The following is a 19,413-nucleotide window of genomic DNA, read 5'->3' on the forward strand; positions in this document are numbered from 1 at the left end:
GGTCGATCCCTCCTCCCTCCTCCTCCTGTCAGTAGAAGTCATCCAGACAGCAGAGTCCTCTGTGGCTCCAGCACAAAGCTGAGCTCTTCCTGCGGACAGCCTTCAGTCCGTCAGTCCGACTGAGCTCAGCTCTTGTCAGTGGCCCCTAGTGGAGCTGTTGCTGCTGCTGCTGCTGCCGCTGCTGCTGAGCATGTGCTCGGCTGCTCCACTGGAGAGGAGGGACGCTTCCCATCAACACACAGGTTGCAGACATGGATCGCTGAGCGGCTCCGACTCCAGAGGTAAGAGTGCAGTTTTGCTCATGAATCTCCGTCCTTTTAACAACATCTCCGTTTTCTGTACAGCTGTTCGTCTAATAAAGACATGTAGTGTAAAATTGCGCAGCCGTTTGGCAAGCATATTGGCACGCAGGTGGCCCCCACCTATCCAGTCCATCAGTTACTTAAAATGCCAGATAATATTATTTCGTATGATAGGAGCATGTACATTTCACACATTAAAATGCCTGTTTAACTTTTGCCTTGCTTGAAATTTTACGCAGCGTTTTTAAATCCAATTCTAACCTTCCGTGGAGACATTTAAGTCTTCATAAACTGGACACACTGTGTTGGTGATGCATATATCCAACTTTTTTATTTGATGCCTACTTGCACTCCTCCCGTGCAGTGCACAGCGCACCGCTCCGTGTGCTGTTTGGCACCTGATGCTCCACAAAATATCGATTTAGCAGAGGAATCAGGGTTTTATTAGAAACCACGGGCTGTATGTGGGAGTAGGTGCTTGACACAGTTACGGGCTCTGAGGCTGTGTATTTCTCCCACGCTCCCCAGGGAGTCCTCACTGCAGCCCGCTGCAAACATCTCACCATGCATACTGTACATCAAAGCGTGGTTGTCTGTGTGGATGGTGGTGTTTTTGTGTTTGAGATGTGTTGCATTTGTGTTTTTGTTGTGTGCGCCAACAGCCTAGGGGCCAAACATGCCTTAAAATATCTGTAAAATGCATAAACATCTCGTGATCTATTCTCACAGTCTGTCAGTAGTAGTATCAATGGCTGAATACTAGTTATATATCTCTTTTATTTTAGCAGTTTTAGGGAACAATAAAATTAATACAGCTTTAATTAAATAGCTAAACCTTAATCATTCATTTAAGGGGAGAATGAGGAGCTTAAGCAACATGAAGGGTTTCCACTGTCTGTTACACAATCATTATTTTTCTCTGAAAGTTACAACAATTGTACACATTTTACACTAGTATTAAACTTTTTAAGGTATACAGGTTTCCTGCATGTGTGTTTATACTTATTTCATCCAAAATGTGGATATCAAGATTAATCAGCCATTTGATTAACAGCTAATTGAAATTTCGAGTGTCAAAGTTGCATTTAAAATTAACTATTGTAGTGCTGCAGAAATGTCCTTGCCTGCATATTATATTCAACAGACTGAAGAAAACATATGTTTGGTATAGATTAATGCAAAAATGTATTATTCAATGAAAATGCAAATAATAATGTGGAAACAGTAATTCCCTCTAATGTCGCCAATTATATCGTAATTGCAATATCAGTCAAAAATAATCCCAATTACATTTTCTTTCAAAATCATTAAGCTCTGCACTCTTCAATGTATCTGCAAAGCAGAATACCAAAAAATATCTGGTTTCAGTTTCTCAGCTGGGATTATTTACTGGTTTTCTCTATTTCTTTTGGGCTGTTTGCTGGCAAGAACGTGCAATATAGTTGTCACTGTGAGTCCTAAGAAATTGTGACTTAACTATTACCCATTTTATAGACCAAAATATGAATTGAGAATATAATCGGCAAATACATTGATAGTGAAAGTTGGTGTTTCTGGTATGGTGCATGGCTTTGTGTTTTGTAAAGTGAACAGTATCTTCTAGAGTTTTGATGGATGGAAAAATATTCTTCAGATCTGCAACATTAATCAATTGGTTACTGACTAATGAATTAATCAGCAACTAATCTGATAAGAGATTAATCAGTTTAAGTCTTTTTTTAACACAGAGTCAAAATTCACTGATTAGGCCCATAGCTTCTAAAATGTGCATATTTTCTGTTTCTTTACTACTCTGTGAGAGTAAACTGAACATCTTCAAGTTGCAGACAAAACAAGACATTTGAAGACGTCATCTCTGGCTTTGGGAAAGCCTGACTGACATTTTATACTATGTTCTGGCATTGTATAGACTAACCAACTAATAAATTAATCAAGAGAATAATCAACAAATTGATTGACAATGAAAATAGTCATTAGTTGCAGTCTTAATAGCCCATTCAGGATTTCAGCACTGCAGTCTGCCCTCACAGAATGAAATAACTGAGATTTACACTCTCATACAATCCACGTGTTATATCACGCAGTTTCTCTCCCAGCTGTTTGTCACAAGCAACAGCATTTTATGTCAAAGAACAAAACAATTATAAAGAGACATGTACAGAGGCACAACTAAAGACTGTAAAAGTGAAACTAAATGCAGTACGACACAGCAGGCAAGATGAGGATTAACGGAGGAGGGTGGGGGGAGTGCCACAGTGTGGCGGTGGAAGAAAGCGAAGAGAAAAAGGGAAAAGTCTTGATGAAAGCATTCTGCTTTGAGCTGCGTCTCTGCCACCACGCCGTCCCCATGTTCTGCTGTGGACAGCTTTGATTGGGAACATGAAGGCTGGACACACGAAGACAGGAAGTGTGTCTGTGTGTGTGCCAATACATCATCATCATCCCCTCTCTGTCTGGCTGTCACCAGCTCACACACAAAATGGATAAATTGTCTTCTAATTGTCTCCTTCTGCCGTCAAGTAAGCTCATCATTTCTCACAAAGTGGCTTTCTGTTTAGCATCTTGCAAAACACCTTTTTTCTCGTGTCTATTTTCTGCTTCTTTTCCCCCAGTTTTCTTTTCCCTGTTTTTTCCCCACGCTTAGATTTTCAATGGCTGGCTATTTCAGGTCCATATTTCAGCTTAGCGATAAATAATTCAGGCAACAGGACAACACAAAGGTCCTCTGTGAGAGCCTGGATGCTTTGCTCATACCTGAATTGCCTGTCGTTTGGAGAGTCTGTCTGAATAATAGATTTGTTTCCCAATACCAAGTGTATTCTGGTCAATGACTGAAATGGCAATAGGTGCACTGACTGTGCTCAAGTTTTATCTCTAAGATTTCTCCTCTCTCCGTCATTTAAAGAATGACATACATTAAAGATTAGTCTCCTGAAGAAGATGAGTTTTTGCTTGACTTTACCCTCCTTCATATTTTTTCTTAAAAGCACACTTTGTATTTCTCCATATGTCATGCCTTCCTGCTCACTATTTCCAGCTGCTCCTCAGCTCCATTATGAAATGAGCCAAAAATATTTATGACTTGGACCAAGATGATAATTAGATTTCTGCATAGAAAGCATAGATGCTGCTTTAACAGCAGCCACAACTAAGGGCTATAAAAACCCTGAACAGAGGGTCAATAAACCAATAAGTGAGGCAGGCCCGGGACCCTCTGCTGTATTAAGAGTGTCCAGATGCAGTGTGTGTTTATGTGTTTGTGTAGATCATAAGACACACAGCACTTTACTAATGTCTAGATCTGGCATTTATTTTTTTCCTTTAACAAAATTCCTTTAAGAATATTTTCGAAGGCAAAAGCAAGTAGATGTCAAACGGAAATTTGGATTCTCTCTTTTCATGCAAGGAAATCATATTATATATATACATATATGATACTGCAGCTATCGTTTACATTTTTCAGATATATTTGTGGAAACAGCATCTAAGCCTCAAACCTCTTAGTGGAAACTTCTAGCCCAGTCACCAGAAAAAAAATGTTGACATTGTGCCTTTCTGCAAACCATGGATATGTTACAATTGTATGTTTCATATGTATCATATCAGTGTTTTTAAAGTGGTCTATTTCTGATTACATGTGAGGTGAGTTTCTCATCAGGAGGAGGGGATGGTGTAAAACTCAGCTGCCAAGCAACAGACCACTGTTTGAGCCCTGTGATATTTCCAGTCATGCTTAATGTCACAAAACTGGATAATTTAATCCAAAACATGATGTCTTCTACTAACCACTAACCACAGCATTGTCACAACATCAAATTAAAACATCAAATGTTGAGCTTCGACTTATCATCTACATATGAAATTTGCAAATGTAACATATATGTGGTTTGCAGAAATGTACAACACCAACATTTATTCTGGCGACTGGGTTGACACTGTAGTCAACTTCCTTTGTGCACTACTGACTGGAGAACGGTTGGTCATCAACCGTTAGCAAATTAAGACTTTTGTCCTTTTACCACATTCAACATTGGGAGGACCCACTGTGCTTTCAGTCATCTCAAAATGTGGAGGCTAGTTAGCTTAGCTTCCTAACATGAGCACTGATTTCAACTAATGTTACTTTTTGTCCTTGTTACTTATCTGCTTTACTTTTAATTTAATTAAGCCAATAGAAAAATAAAATACTGCACATATCACAGTGAAATAGGCCTGCAATAAATACAGAAGGGGGTAAAGTTTTCATAACATCTCAGCACTTTGATAGTTTAATGCAATAACAGAACAGCTTGCAACATTACAACCTGACGCTTAAAAGTTTGAAAATTTTCAGTCAGAGAGTAGTTGATTTAATCATCTGATGGCTGTAGTGGTCAATACACTCGTATTTTACACTGAAAAACAATTCAACACTACATAGGGTTAGTATGATACTACAACTATGTTCAAATGTCCAACCCTCTTGACCTTGGATATAGTCTTTGACCAGCCTGGTCTCACGACTAGGGCGTCAAAATATGTAGCTTGAGCAGTGTCACCACCATAATTATACTGATATAGATTGGTCCACCAACACTGCACTTCGACCCAGGAGACCAGTTGTCCAATATGACAAACAATAACATTGGTTGTAGTGTTTTTGCGACTCAAAGCTGTGTGTTTTGTAACAACACACTACTGCCTTTCCAGCCACATCTGTGCCACTTGAATCTGGGCGTTTTTTGTTTTTAGCTGCATCTGCAATCCTTTTCTAATAACAACAGAGTCATTTCTTTGCATAGACCTATCCAGCAACCCCCTTCTTTGTTGAGATACAACCTGAATGGCTGCCCCTGGCGTCACTTTAGTAACACTGGAGCTTCTGCTCAAGTGGCCAAATATGACGGGTAAAGATGAGAGCAAATTTGACACAGAAATCTCAACTTAAGGTCCACTTTTTTAGCATTTCTGGAGCTTTAAACCGCATCACATGGTCTTCATCAGTCAATAGCTCAGTTGTCGAGGAGATGCATCTGTTTACATGAAGACCCCGAGATAATAAAAGTCCGTAAAAAGCTAATAAATGGACTTTGAGTTAGGATTGTTTTGCCAAAAGACCACCTTAAATTTACTTTTCAGTGGTCACAGTCCCAGCAGGGCTTCACAGTTAGACCTGTGCAATCACATTTCCCATGATGTCTCCACACACATGCATACTGTATGCATTAACATGTCGACATGTCGGCAGTACAGAACAATGTTTTGGTATTAAACGAGGTCATTACACTTTACATGATGAGAGTAATCTGATAAACATGATGTCACTGTCCTGTCATTTGAAGGTCGCAGTCATGCCTCAAAGTGCTGACGTGTTAAAGGCCAACGACCAGCTGGGAGGCAGAGTCCGTGGGGAACTCTGTATTCAGTTTTTATTTGTTTTACATTTCATCTTCTGGCAGAGAACATAATCCCTAACATTTACAGCTCTGTAATACACTCTAGGGCTGCTCCAGATGAGACTTTCGTCCTCGCTGTATCCATCTACAGCTACAAGACCACTTAGACTCAGCAGGTGTTCTGTTGTACTACTCTGTGTGTGTGTTTGGATTTTTTTTGTGTGTGTGTGTGTGTGTGTGTGTGCGGCTCTCCCCAGCCAACTGTGCTGAGGATGAGCAGTGGCCTGCGAGTGTTTTGCTCTGACATGACATTTTGTCTCCATCATGGCGTGGTGACTGGAGAGCGTGCTCAAATAACAGCTTGATGTCTCAGTAGGAAGTCTTTTTACACTGATGCGAGCACACACATGCTGGTGGGTGTTTTCTGCATAGAGGGAGTGTGTATGTTCTGAGTTCCCCCCATACTGACAGCAGACTCTTGGTTGAAAGGGACAGTTCCTTTACCTGTAGTGCTATTTATCTGGATTGTTTTGGTGTGAGTAGTCGAATGTGTTGGAGATCAACTGTAGAGATGTCTGCCTTCTCTCCAATGTAAAAGAACTAGATAGCACTCAGCTTGTGGCTTGTGGTGCTCAAATTTAGAAAAAAAAAAACATTTGAAAAACTCAACAACAATGTCTCTTTCCAGAAATTATCACCTGATTGCTCAGACCTTGTTGTGAGCAGTTTAATGTAGGAACTAATTTCTTTCTAACCAACTACATCCACCAAACAAATCGCCATGCAGAAGGAGGTGTGTATCTACTCAGGGACCAGAGACTCGTGACAGCGTGAGACGTAAACATCATCTGTGTCCATCTCCCCTGAGCTGTAATATAGCTACTTTAGTGGTGCTAGGTGAGCTAACAGTAGACGCTCGCTTCCTTCTGTGTGATGATACAGTTGTTGGGTGTAGTTTAGCAGACAGAAAAGAATATAATGCGTTGTTAAAAGCTCTGATAAGCTTTGTGATGGACAGATTTATATTTTATTCATTACTTATTTCCTAAAGTGTAGTAAAGTATGTATGTAGTATGTAAAGTATTACACATTGCTGTGACAAGTGATTATAGTGACCTCAATGGACAAGGAATGATCAGACTTCTTGCTGCCACACAGATGTTTTAATAACTCTTCTGTTGTTGTGAATTTAAAGGCCATCTGACATTATCTGTAATAGGATTAGAAATAATGCAATTAGAAATTAATTACAATAAAATATAATCATTCAATGCCAACCCTGATCATTCATTTTAATCCGTCCTGCCACTGCAGTGTCCTCTGACTCTCTCGTCAATGGTACATGACAGAAATTTCATACTTTCCCCACAGCTTCCCTCGGTTGAGTTGACGGTCTGATTAGATTTTCAGGCACCTTGCTGCATAACTTTGCATCTTAATGAAGAAATCTGATTTACTTCAAACTGCTATGAACCTGTGGTGCCACCCATGTGTTGTGTGAAGACACAGTAAATGTGTGTATATGCTCGCTTATAAAGAGGTTGGCAGCTTAATGACATGGGCTCAGGTGCGAAAGAAGTACTCAGATTACAAGCAACTCTGTTACCGTTTACTTGTACCAATTGTACCAAAAAGTAAAAGTCCTGCATTAAAATGCTTACATATGTAAAAGTACGAAGGTATGTGCATAAAAATTATTTTAAATGTCAAAATTGAAAGTACTTATGATGCAGAATCGCCCATTTCAGATTATAGTACATTCATATTATAGTACAGGTGTGTAAATAATGATTGAGTGGGTAAATGTCACAAATGTTGCAGCAGGTAAAGATGGTGTTACTGTAATTTAGTTCAACTTCTTCCACTTTGAGCTAATTGTTTAATAGCTTCATCAAATACTAATTATGTGCTTTACTAAATGTTTTTATTAGTAATCTGAATGTGCAAAATAACTAAAGCTGTGGAAAATATGTAGTGGAGTGAAAAGTACAATACTTGCCCCTGAATTGCAGTGGAGTAAAACTGAAGCTCTTAAGTTAAATATAAGTACTTAAAAAATGTACTTATTCAAATCGTTTGCCAATTTTCAACCAGCTCTTTGTTGCTGGGATGTAAGAAGTGTGTGCAGATGAACAGTGTAAAGGTGCCCTCCAGCTACCAGAGCATCACCACCAGTACGTCAGCCAAATGGTATCATCAGATGGATTTTTCCCATGGCACGAGCGAAAAGTTCCTGGTGCTGTCAGCTCAGGGGGTAAAACAAACACACTGCTCAAACACTATTACATTGCACCTTTCTAATATTATAATAAGAATGGACATCATTCGTGACTATTGGTAACATCCTGAATCCCCTGTAAGTATGTGTACATGAAATTACTGGGAAAGGCAAATACAAGTGCATTTTGAAAATAATTTAAACACGATTTTACTCTAATTTATCAGGAAATGTTGTAGGCAGTAACTAGTTGAAGTAGTTTATTGCTGATGTAAATCTCTCAGCCACTACTGAATATATTGACATTAAATGTGGTACAGACACTCATGTCCCAATAAATTGTAATACCTTTGAAAGTCACCTGACTTAATCTAGTGCTGTCATTAGCTCAAATGTTTAATGTGCTTATGACCAAATACCTTCAAAACGTATGACATTCCCATCACACTCAGCTGTACTGCGTAGGAGCAAATGATGGCGACCAAGTTAAACGCTATATTTGCTGGTCATCACTATGTTTGCATGCCCACTTTAACATGTAGCTTAAAGTACTGATGTGCCTGAGTACAGTCTCACAGAGTTGAATGCATTATTTTTGATTTTTTTTATTACAGTGTTAGCACTCAGTGTTGTGTGGTTCTGCTGCCACTGAGAGCAATACAGTAACATATCAAACACACGTTGCCTGATTTGATTTAATCATGATCTTTTTTAGTTTAGTTGATAAATAAATACAATTTTCCACAGTATTCCCACAAAAAATTCAACGTTAAGTATAAAAAAATGAATTCCCTTTTGGTGTACTTTTCTTCTGCATTCCTGTCTTCTCACTATATGTCATTTTGACAACCTGTTACATCAGCTTGTCTCACAGGAATAGCAAGATTATCTTCACTGTCTTTTAATCTGCTGCTCCTGAGGAATGGCGATGTGACTATTGCTGTTCAATTATACATGTTATAAGTCTCTTGTCACATAGTTTCTGGCTTCCTACACTGAAGGGGAAAAGGTTGAAGAGCCACTCTTAGATCTGAATAGAAAGTGGGAGCTCTCGATGCTTGTGAAATAACCCTCCTGCTGTGATGCACTGAAAAATATCCAATATACGAACCATCAAATCAGACTCAGTGTTCAGGGGCTGCTTTGTAATGGAGTGTTTTAATTTAAATATTTATTGCACTTTCCCTCAACTTGCATTGATTTTCCTAGCATTACATTTTAAAATCCACCGGGACCTAAATTGTTTCATTCAAGTCTGATTGTTTGGGTGCAGAGACAATTTTTGAAATGGGCATCACTGTTCTTAAAAGGATTTTTCCTTGTGTGTTGTTGACCATTAGTGTGAAGCAATAGACAAAGAAAGAAGTTATTGCTATTTAAATTAGTTTGCAAAACCTGATGTCAGAGATACTCAGGGAGGAGTGATAGAGACACTCCTCCCAACTGAATCAAAATCAAAGGATTAGGGAAAAGGATGCAGATGTGATGTTAAATGCTGAGCAGAATGACATGATTTTGTTTACATATTGCATATCCTGATTTGCAAAGTTTTGCATTTTGCACTGAAAATGTCAGGCAGCGACTGTAGCCGTGACCAAGAATAACATCAGTTTATCAAACAATAAATTGTTTAAAAGCACAAGGCACAGCATGCACAGTTTTAAAACTGAGGGATTTAGGGTGGGTTTTTTTTAGAAATAGTTCAGTATACATGGTGGTTAAGAAAAAGTACAACATTATGGGAAATGATCAGAAATAATTAAAAATAGCCTAATAATGAAAAATAAAATTTACTTTCTTGCCAAGTTAGATGAAACCACTGATGTATGGTAAATATAAAGCCACCAGCAGCTGGCTAACCTAGCTTAGCATAAACACTGGATAGAGCGGGAAACGGCCTGACTCTGTCAGCAGGCGACAAGATCCAACTCTTAAAGCTAACTGTAACGCTCACTGGTTAACAAGTTATATGCAGTGTTGTGCAAGAACATGCTAAAGAGCACATTCATTGAACAAACGTTTTGTCTAAGGGTGAACTTAACATATCCACTTCCAACTATTGAACATGAATGTTGTTAACTCTTAAAGCAGTTGATGCACTGCGTTATACAGCACCTGTTGATTTACAGCACCAGCATGATGGTCGGCATGGCTCGTGCAACTGACAAGTCATACAATGCAGCTGAAGCCAGAACATATTAATATTTGAAGGAGATTCATAAATAAATCAGTATAGATTCCAATGAATGAAGCCCACATTTTGTGCAAATTTTGCCAAGCAGTTTAAACTAGAACGTCGACCACATTGGCAATGAGTTTGAAACAACAGTTTGGGTTAAAGCACATGACCAGTTTTGGGGAATCTCTGTAAATTTATGATGATCACAAGATTTTATTTTTATTTTTTTAAATGGAAGAAATAAATGTAAACCAGTTTTGTTGGGACTGTAAAGTTAGTTCAAAATTATAATGTAAACTTGAAGTTGTTCATTTCAAAAGTGCAGTATGTAAGTCTGGAGAAACGTAGTTGATTGTTGAGTCTCAGTCCCATGTCGTCCAATACCAACAACCCAATGTTGTCGGTATTGGGACTGAGACTCTACAATTAATCTTTCTACAGAATTACAGAAACAAAACACAAGCATGTTTTTACATGCTGGAACTATCTCTTTGCCAGCGTTAGTTAGTGTTTCTATCCAAGAACAAATATTCCAGCATATCACTCCCAATGAAGCCACAGCTTGCCTTTTTACAATTGAGTTTTTGTATGACTTAAACTACAAGATATTACAATTACAGATATTACAGATATATTACAGATTACAAGATATAATGTCTTAATTGGTGAGCTGTAGAAAGGCTGATAGGAGGAGTTTCTTTGTTTTTATGTTGAGCTAATCCAAACAGTTGCTGGTGGTAATATCAGATTTACCATACAGACATGAGAGTGGTACCAACCCTCTCATCTAACTCTCAGCAAGTGTTCACATCTCAGAAGGATTCAAACTGAAAAATCAGGTCTCTGTGTTAACAAGTCCAGAAAACTCACATCACAAAATCACACGACCTCTTGGTTCTCTACAGCTTCACCTTACATTCAGTTTTCTATTAAAACGTGTCATTGCGCTGACATTCGACCTTATTATATTATACACGGGTAAATGGAGAAGGTGTTACTGAAAAACGGCTACCACTGATGAAATGCAGTCTCCTTGATGTGACCTTTTCCTCTTAGTATGTTAGGGTCTGAGTGAGATCGTTGCCTTCTGCATAGTGAGAAAATGGTCACACACACACACACGCACACACACACACACACACACACACACACACAGTCACCTGGTGAGCACTCCCTGGTGAGCATCTTCCACTTGCAGGCGACATAATTAGGAAGCCATCTTAAGAAATGCACCTGATTTCACACTCGCCTGCCTCTGGCTCACAGCTAGTTATCAGGAGATGTGGAGGTGCTTTCTGACAAGGTGTTATCTGGACTCAGAAATGAAAAGCACTTTAACCTGAACCATCCCCAGGATCATTCAGAATTAGGTTTTTCAAAGAGGGAGGAAATTCTTAACAACCAGCTTGTGGATAAGGAACAGTGTGAAACAGCGCAGTGCTCTCTGGGGTCATACATGAGGCTCTCTGGGTCAAAGCAGGGTCATATTGATTGATTTTTCACACTTCTGCCTCACATGAATGCACTTTGTAACTTAACCTTTTAATTCGCTGAGATTAAACAGTACAGAAAACCAATGTAACTGAATTGTTTCCCTTAGAAAACTTTACCTCACGAAAAAGTACAAAAGCTTCCCAAAAACAACCCAGCACAGCCAAAACATCAGTTCCTTTATTAGAGAAAACCTGTGCATCATATAGAGCTCCAGTCTCAATTATCTGCTGTGCCATTCTACGGCCAGATTGCTTTCCGCTGCAATTTCAAGATTGCCAGTATCCGTCCACCTTTCCTGTGCTATAATCTAACCCGTGCAGCTATCATGCTTTTCACTCAGGCAATCATAAGCAAAGTCTTTTGGGACTGAAGCAGTCTGTTGGGTACTGGAGGCTACCAGGAAACCAGCAGCAGTTGTAAGAGTTTAGAGTGGAAAAAAGAGCTGCCACCTCTGCACCCTGGGACATCTTGTTTACCAGTGCTGCTGGCTCGCTCTTCGTTTCTACTTCCTTTCCTCACATTTCTTGTACTTTGTCTCAGTTCTCTCAAAAGGCATTTCAGATGTCCTACTTTCAGGTGATGCATGCCCTCTTTTAAACAAGAATTCACTCCTTACATTTCCAAATCCACCCCCCTTGTCCACTTATCTTCAGTCTCTCTCTCAGCTGCAGCCTCTGGTGGCAATCAGACAGTCTGCTCACGAACAGACCAGCTGGAAACCTCCAACACGAGTCAAGCAAAGTGGCTGCAGGGCTGAACTCATGCACTCCCGTCAATTCTTCACTGGCTGTTTTTTCACTTTCCCAAGTATCCCTCAATTTCCATCCCTCATTTCTCCTTACATCCCCATGAGATATCTCTTACAGTTTTAGACTTCACCATGAATCTGTATCTGCCAACAGCTAGCTAAAAGGGATAGTTTGGATTTTTCAAAGTGGAGTTGTACGGGGTACTTATCCACAGTCAGTGTGTTTCATACAGTACATTAGGGCTGTATTCAACCAAAGAAAATCTTGGTTGACTGAAAATGTATCTACCCTTCTCAACCAATAGGTTGGTTGACTGGGGGAAAAAAATCTGCAAATTATTTCCAGGTGATAACTTAATAAGCCACAGTGCACTTAGTGCTCTCTACCTGGTTGGGTCATGATTCCAGCAAAGCGTTTTTACAGGGCCGATATTGGGCAAGTCAAATGCCTCCTGCAGTTTTTCGGTCAAGCGAGTAATATAAATATGTGATGTCTAATGTAACATTATCTGAAAATAAACTGAATACTCTATCACTGAAGTGGAGCTTTTCCCCCTGTAGTGAGTGGAAAAGTCTGTTTCACCACCAAGTGTTGAACAAGACTGATGAGAAAAACCTTCGAGGCTATAGAAGTTAACTTTAGCGCTTGCAATGTCATAAAGGACATGACATTACGAACATTATCTCTGCAAAGTTAAGCCCAGAAGCTAACGTGAGCCGTCATGCAGCTTCAAAGTGGGTTCTGGTACTTTCATGTCTCTTTCAGAATCCAGCCTTGAACTGCAGAGTCCTTTGAAGACTTTGTAAAATCAGCCCATAGTGATAAATCTGAATATCTTTGTTTTTCAATTGAAAATGAGAGTTGAAAATTGTTCAATGGCTCAATGTAAAAAGCTGCACTCCTCACTGTCACTTTTCACCTAGCCATCCAATCACAGTGGAGGAGGGGCAGGACTCAATCACAGGACCAAACGTCATATACATATTAAAGTGCTGAAGAAAAGCAACTGCTGTTTTCAAGGATGGGAAAAAATGTTTAAGGTCCTTGTGAAACCAACACCAGCAACTGTCAAATCAATGAGAATATGGCTGGAAAAAAGCATATCGACCAACCAACCAGAAGGTGTCAGCTGACGGTAAATGTCAGTTGGCACGACTGCAGATTGGAGAAGTAACAGGAATGCCGACATGGAAGCTAAGAAATGTAATGCTGTTGACGAGAACCACAGCAAAACATATTTTGGCAACCTGAAAAAAGTCCCCCCTAAAAAAAATCTACAAAATGTACGCTATTTTGAGAGGATTTTCACTGCTTGACCTTTCCGTTTCGATGAGGAGGCTGTTAGCAGCTCCAATCCATGCTCTCATCAAAGCAACCAGACTCCACTGAGAAACATTTTAGCATGCTGAAGACTGGAGCTGCTGGTCTATCACTGCTTCAATCAGTTTGCCAGTTTGTGTTCTTGTGTGACTTTGGTGAATCCAAGCCAAATGTCAATGTCACACAATAACACCAACAAACTGTTCGAGGCAGCACTAGACCAGCAGCGTCTGTGTTGAGCAGTATTAAATCACAGTTTTTCTCATTGGAGTCTGGCTCTGAAGAGAGCAATTTAACAAATTAATTCCCCTGTCGGAAACTTCTGTCTGATGTCAAGGTAAAGCGGTGAATACATTCTAAATATAGTGCACACTTAAACTGATATTGATTTTTTTTTTTTTTTAGGTGGCTAAAATACATCTTACTCACCCCTGTACAACAGTACGTTAGCTTTCTGGTCGGACTCCAGCCTGCTCCTCCAAACTATGGACGTGCCAATAGATATCTGCTGTATGTAATACACTGTCTATGGATAAGAACCTCATACAACCCCACTTCAAAAGTTCCAAACTATTGCTTTAGAAAGTGCTGTAGAAACATGCCTCTTGTTTCCATGTCTGTAATTTGTGTACTTAAAATAGCTTAAAGAAGAGCGCCATTGGTCTCAGGGGACTTCCACTTCCTCCCCTGCTCTGCTTTTAACAATGCCCAGGGAACACATGAAAGTCAACAGACAAGCAGACATGTACCATCATGTGCATTTGTTTTTGTCTCCTTTATGTTTTCTGTAGGACTGTAACATGTTATAAGCTCTCTGATTTGTAGTTGAGAGATGTTTTAACTCCCACCAAAGAGCTCGGTGTCACATGCTTCAATACTACAGCACCTGTGCCCTCATTAATCTACACTCTGGTAGTGTGGTTGCCGTGGCAACAGAAACTGGGAGAAAATGAGTCCATCACTCAACCGAACGTCTCGTTGCCAGCAGTTGATAGTTGAGAGTTGATTTGTTGTGTTGTTTGTTTTCCTGCACTCCTGACTTGCAGGGTTGTCAACAAATCTGTGAAACACTTGATGCTGAGATTTTCACCTCTTGATGATTTTAGGGGAAAGGAAGCTGTGATTTTAATCATTCAGTTGATTTCCCACAGGTGCAATCAGTGGCCACCCTCTAATCAACTCTATTTTACACACTGCCTTTAATCTTGTGGTTGTCAATAAAACAGTGAGATACTGTCTGTGTGCATAGCAGTATCAACAGGTTCAGGACATAACAAAAACCACAACAACAGTCATCAATGACCTGCGAGCTGCAGCATTGAATCACAGCAGCCAACACTAGTCTTCATTAACTGCTCCAGATATTGAAGTGTCGTGTGTAATTGGATGGAGTGAATGTCTTTTGTCCTCCTCCTGTAATGCCATTTATAATGAGAAAAGAGCTCCCTTTGACACCTAGTTGGACGTCAGTTTTCCTCTTCTGCATTCAGACGCCTTCCACAAGCATTTAAACCTCTAAAACCTGAGCAAATAGCTTTAATCTTCTTTGAAACAAGGGGAAAAACATAATGACTAACTTGACAAGAGATGACATGGAAATTGCAAAAGGTGTAAGAGGTGACAGGAATAATCCTAAAAATAGCTAGAAGGGGATCATTAGATTTCATTACAAAAACAAGGAAAAATGTCCAGAGAACTACATTTATAATTCTTAAATTTCTTCTAACTTTTTAATAATTTCTTGCTCATTGTTGTGCCATTTCTCAAGTTGCTTGTGGCCTTCTTCCCATGTTTTTGAAAGAAACCAAGCCAAATTGCTCATGTTTCAAAGGGTTAAAGGCACCAACATTGATTCCCACAACCAAATTTCAAAACAGAAAGATCATCATCATTATCATCAACAATACTTAATGACTTTTTTTCAGTAGGTTCAACTGAAATTAGAATAGATAGTTAGCTGGGCATGTATTCAGTCATGAATCTCCCTGAAATCTGCATTATGTTTGGTATTTACCTTTGGTTTATTCTGCAGCTTTTCCTCCATGTCCTTACACTGTCTTTTTTAATGAATTAACCCTCAAATGTGACTCTGATACTAAAATACATTGACTTAAGTGGCCATCAGTTTTCTCCGAAAGCTTCCAACATTTAATATTCCTTTGGCAGTAGAGGTGTGGTAAATAAATCATGTGGTCTGCTACAGCTGGCAGAGCAGAGATCATGGCCAATCTTGTGTAAGCTGCTGAATGTTTTGTTATCAATGGTACACTGAGAGGGCAGTTGATTGGTTTGAGTACTTATCCCCATTTAAACGGCCGTTCCCCTGAGCTCCAGCAGTGATGGCCCATTGTGGCCGCCTGCAGTTCTGACAGCTTGTGTGCAGTTCATGAGCTGTGGCTGAGCCAAAAATGGTAATCAGAGACAGATAGGAGACAGATTGAAGGCTGGATTGATGCATAATGCAGCACCTGTTCAATCTGCAGATGCTGGGGCTGATATATATTTATAATGATCAATCGATGGATGGGTGGATGGATGGATGGATGGATGGATGGATGGATGGATAGATATTTTCTTTCTATCCCATGTTTCACTATTACAAGAATTTGACTTGATCAACAGCCTCTCCAACTCCAACTCAACTGGAGCTTTTGGGATTACCCCTTTTTCATTAGTTAATGGCCTACTTCTAACTTAAATAAATGTTCTGAAAAGATAGGCTAACTTCCCATTAAATGAATCAATTCAATTGGTTGTTTAGACATTTGTATCATATTGCTTCACCTGCTGGTAGTCTGAATCCAGCCCTGACCAACTGTAGCACAACATTATTTTAAACAGAAATGATGGTGCATTGAACACCTTGTTGTGTTACCCATGCACACTTAATTTAAAATAGCACGGTTGAATTCAGTTCCAGTTAAAGGGACTTTATTGGCATGGGGAACAGATGTCTACATTGCCAAAGCAAATGTGAAGAAAAAAAAGTTCATACAATAAATACAGATACACCAGAATTTGGTTTATACACAGGTCACTGCTGATTGCTTAAACACCTCTGACACGCCCAGGGGATCCCATTGGTTAAACCAGTCCTCATTAATCATTTCCACAACTTAACTCACCCCATCAGAACCCTCCAACCATCAGCAGTGTCACATGACAGGGGTCATGAGGCATCGCTATGTGTCATATGCTGTCACAGAAAAAAATGTTTTGTTCCTTACAGCTAAATACCTGATATCAAGCGAGTCCAGGATCATTTCACGCTGCGAGAGAGATAATGTGTTTTGATTTTCTCCTCCACAGTTCATTTCTCATCTTGTGTTCTTGTCTCCCCAGCGCTGTCACCGAACTGTTATTCATCCCTGCATCATGGAGGCTCGGCCTGGTGCATCATGGGAACTCATCAGTGCTTTGACAGATACAATATATGAAGGCTGAGAGGTCGCCATGGAGACTGACAGCTACACCTTGGACCCAGCCACCACTGAGTGGCCTGGGACGGTGGCCGGCCTGGAGGGAGTCCTTCAGGAGCAGGGAGGAGGGGGCTCGGCCAGCAGCCCGGCATCAGGGTACGCACCATACTCGCTAAGCTTCCAGGTGTCGCTCACCGCCTTCCTCATGCTCGAGCTGGTGTTGGGTTTCAGCAGCAACCTGACGGTGCTGGTGCTCTACTGCTCTCAATCAAATTTGGTGGACTCGGTGAGCAATATGGTGACCGTCAACCTGCATGTGCTGGATGTGGTGGTGTGTGTACTCTGTCTGCCCCTCACTCTGGTGGTTGTTCTGCTGCCTCCGGGACCAAACCTGGCCCTGCTCTGCTGCTTCCACGAGGCCTGCGTCACCTTTGCCAGCATAGCTACGGCCATCAACATCCTGGTAATCAGCTTGGACCGATATGACATCTCAGTGCGGCCGGCCAACAGACTGTTGACCACACGCAGAGCAACACTGCTCCTGGCTGCCGTTTGGATCACCTCGGTCGCTGTGTTTTTTATCCCGTTCTTGGAGGTGGAGTGGTCCAGTGGAGTAGGAGAAGAGGAGAGAGGGCAAGTGACGCCCTCGTCCTTACATGCTTTCAGCGCCATGGTGGTGCCAACCTGGCGAAACCAGACACTGCTGTGCGTTGGCGAGCAGGGCTTCCACACAGGCCTGGGTATGCACTACCATCTTATCCTGCAGGTGCCCATCTTCTTCACCACTGTGGCAGTGATGCTGTTCACCTACTCCAGAATACTGAGGGCTTTAAATATCCGCATCGGCTCCCATATTAAGAGGGGCCAGCGGTTCAGGGGGCACCACAAGAGACAGAAAAAAAAGAGGGCGGGGCTCAGAATGACTGACGGAGGGGAGGTTGGACGGGAGCAGTGCACCACAGACGGTACCAAACAGCTCAGCCATCCTCCCCTCATCCCTTCCCCCTCCCCGACCCCCACTGCTACCTCCCCCCCTGCCCTGTCCTCCTCTGCGCCACTCGTCACACCCGACACAGGCGCTGCAACCGCCATGCCCACCACTATGGGCGTCCAGGCATCCGTGTCAGCTATTATTGCTCTGAGGCGTGCAGTGCGGCGACACAGGGATCGGCGAGAGCGACAGAGGCGGGTGTTCAGGATGTCCCTCATCATTATCACCACCTTCCTGGGCTGTTGGGCTCCGCTCTCTGTGACCAACGTGCTAATCCTGGGCATTGGCCCCAGCGACGCCCTGGTCAGCTTACGCCTCTGGTTCTTAGCCCTGGCTTACGGCACCACCGTTTCCCACCCTCTACTCTACGCCTTCACCCGACAGAAGCTGCGTCGTGCCCTCCGCGCAAAAGTTAAAAAGAGGGTGGTATCGCTGCTCCAGGTTGACCCGTCACCCGGGGGCACCGTCATACACAACTCCTGGGTGGAGAACAGAAAAACCAGCCGACAGGTGCGGCTGGAAGCGAGCGAAGGTACTGACCGCTGCCTGGCAGAGGTCCTGTGAGACTGACACGCATAGGCCGGGCAATAATTAAAAGCCAGTCAAAGGTGTGTTTCATTAAGAAACTCACTGGTGCGTGAAGCCAGTGTAAGATATGTGAAAAACACATTTCCACCTCTGGGAGATGTTTTAATGTAACCACCAGCAGCAAGCCCATGCTAAACACAGCTAACATAGACCTCAGGCAGCAGCGAGAGCAGGATGCTGTCACCACTGCGGTGCACGCAGCATCTGAAGAAAATCACACAACAACAAACACACAAGTGTATATAATTTGCACTCTGTCAAATATTAAAGTCAGTTTACATATTTTAAGATAGAGCGTTCTCATAGTGGTGCTTACCTAACTGCTCCAAAGAATGTGTTTAGTCAGCAGATGATCTGATCTGCCTCCCACTCAAAGACTCCAAGGCAGCTGTTAAAAATGTTAATACACTTTGAGCAAACACTCAAAAACACTCTTTAAATATATTTAATATTGACTCAGCCTTAATTCTGCTCTGATATTATGATATTCAAAACTAAAAGGGGGACATGCTGGGCATTTACAAGCAACGCACAGTGATAATATGATGATGACAAAATGTAAATGTGTCAGCAAACAAGTCAGAGAATAATTAAAGGCTAGTGTGAAATATTAAATGCAGTTTTACTTTAGCTTTAGTCATTATCGAACGGTGAATGTTACAGTGTCTTGCAATGCTCTTTCACATAAATGCAATTCTTTTGCTCCCAAATTTGTATCAAATGGTGTAATGTCTTATTAATTTTTTTTTGCATATGCTGATTGGAGCAGGTACATTTG

General features: G+C 41.2%; 1 protein-coding gene across 1 annotated transcript; it reads left to right on the forward strand.

The window, feature by feature from the left end:
- Positions 1-98: 98 nt before the first annotated feature.
- Positions 99-18,859, forward strand: LOC121952654 (G-protein coupled receptor 22-like). The gene is made up of 2 exons (XM_042499457.1): positions 99-281; positions 16,980-18,859. Exon 2 carries the CDS (start codon positions 17,091-17,093, stop codon positions 18,609-18,611), a length of 1,521 nt encoding a protein of 506 aa, XP_042355391.1. The 5' UTR covers positions 99-281; positions 16,980-17,090; the 3' UTR covers positions 18,612-18,859.
- The last annotated feature ends 554 nt before the right edge of the window (positions 18,860-19,413 follow it).

Source organism: Plectropomus leopardus, chromosome 2, assembly GCF_008729295.1.
Source record: "Plectropomus leopardus isolate mb chromosome 2, YSFRI_Pleo_2.0, whole genome shotgun sequence".
Taxonomy (NCBI): Eukaryota; Metazoa; Chordata; class Actinopteri; order Perciformes; family Serranidae; genus Plectropomus; species Plectropomus leopardus.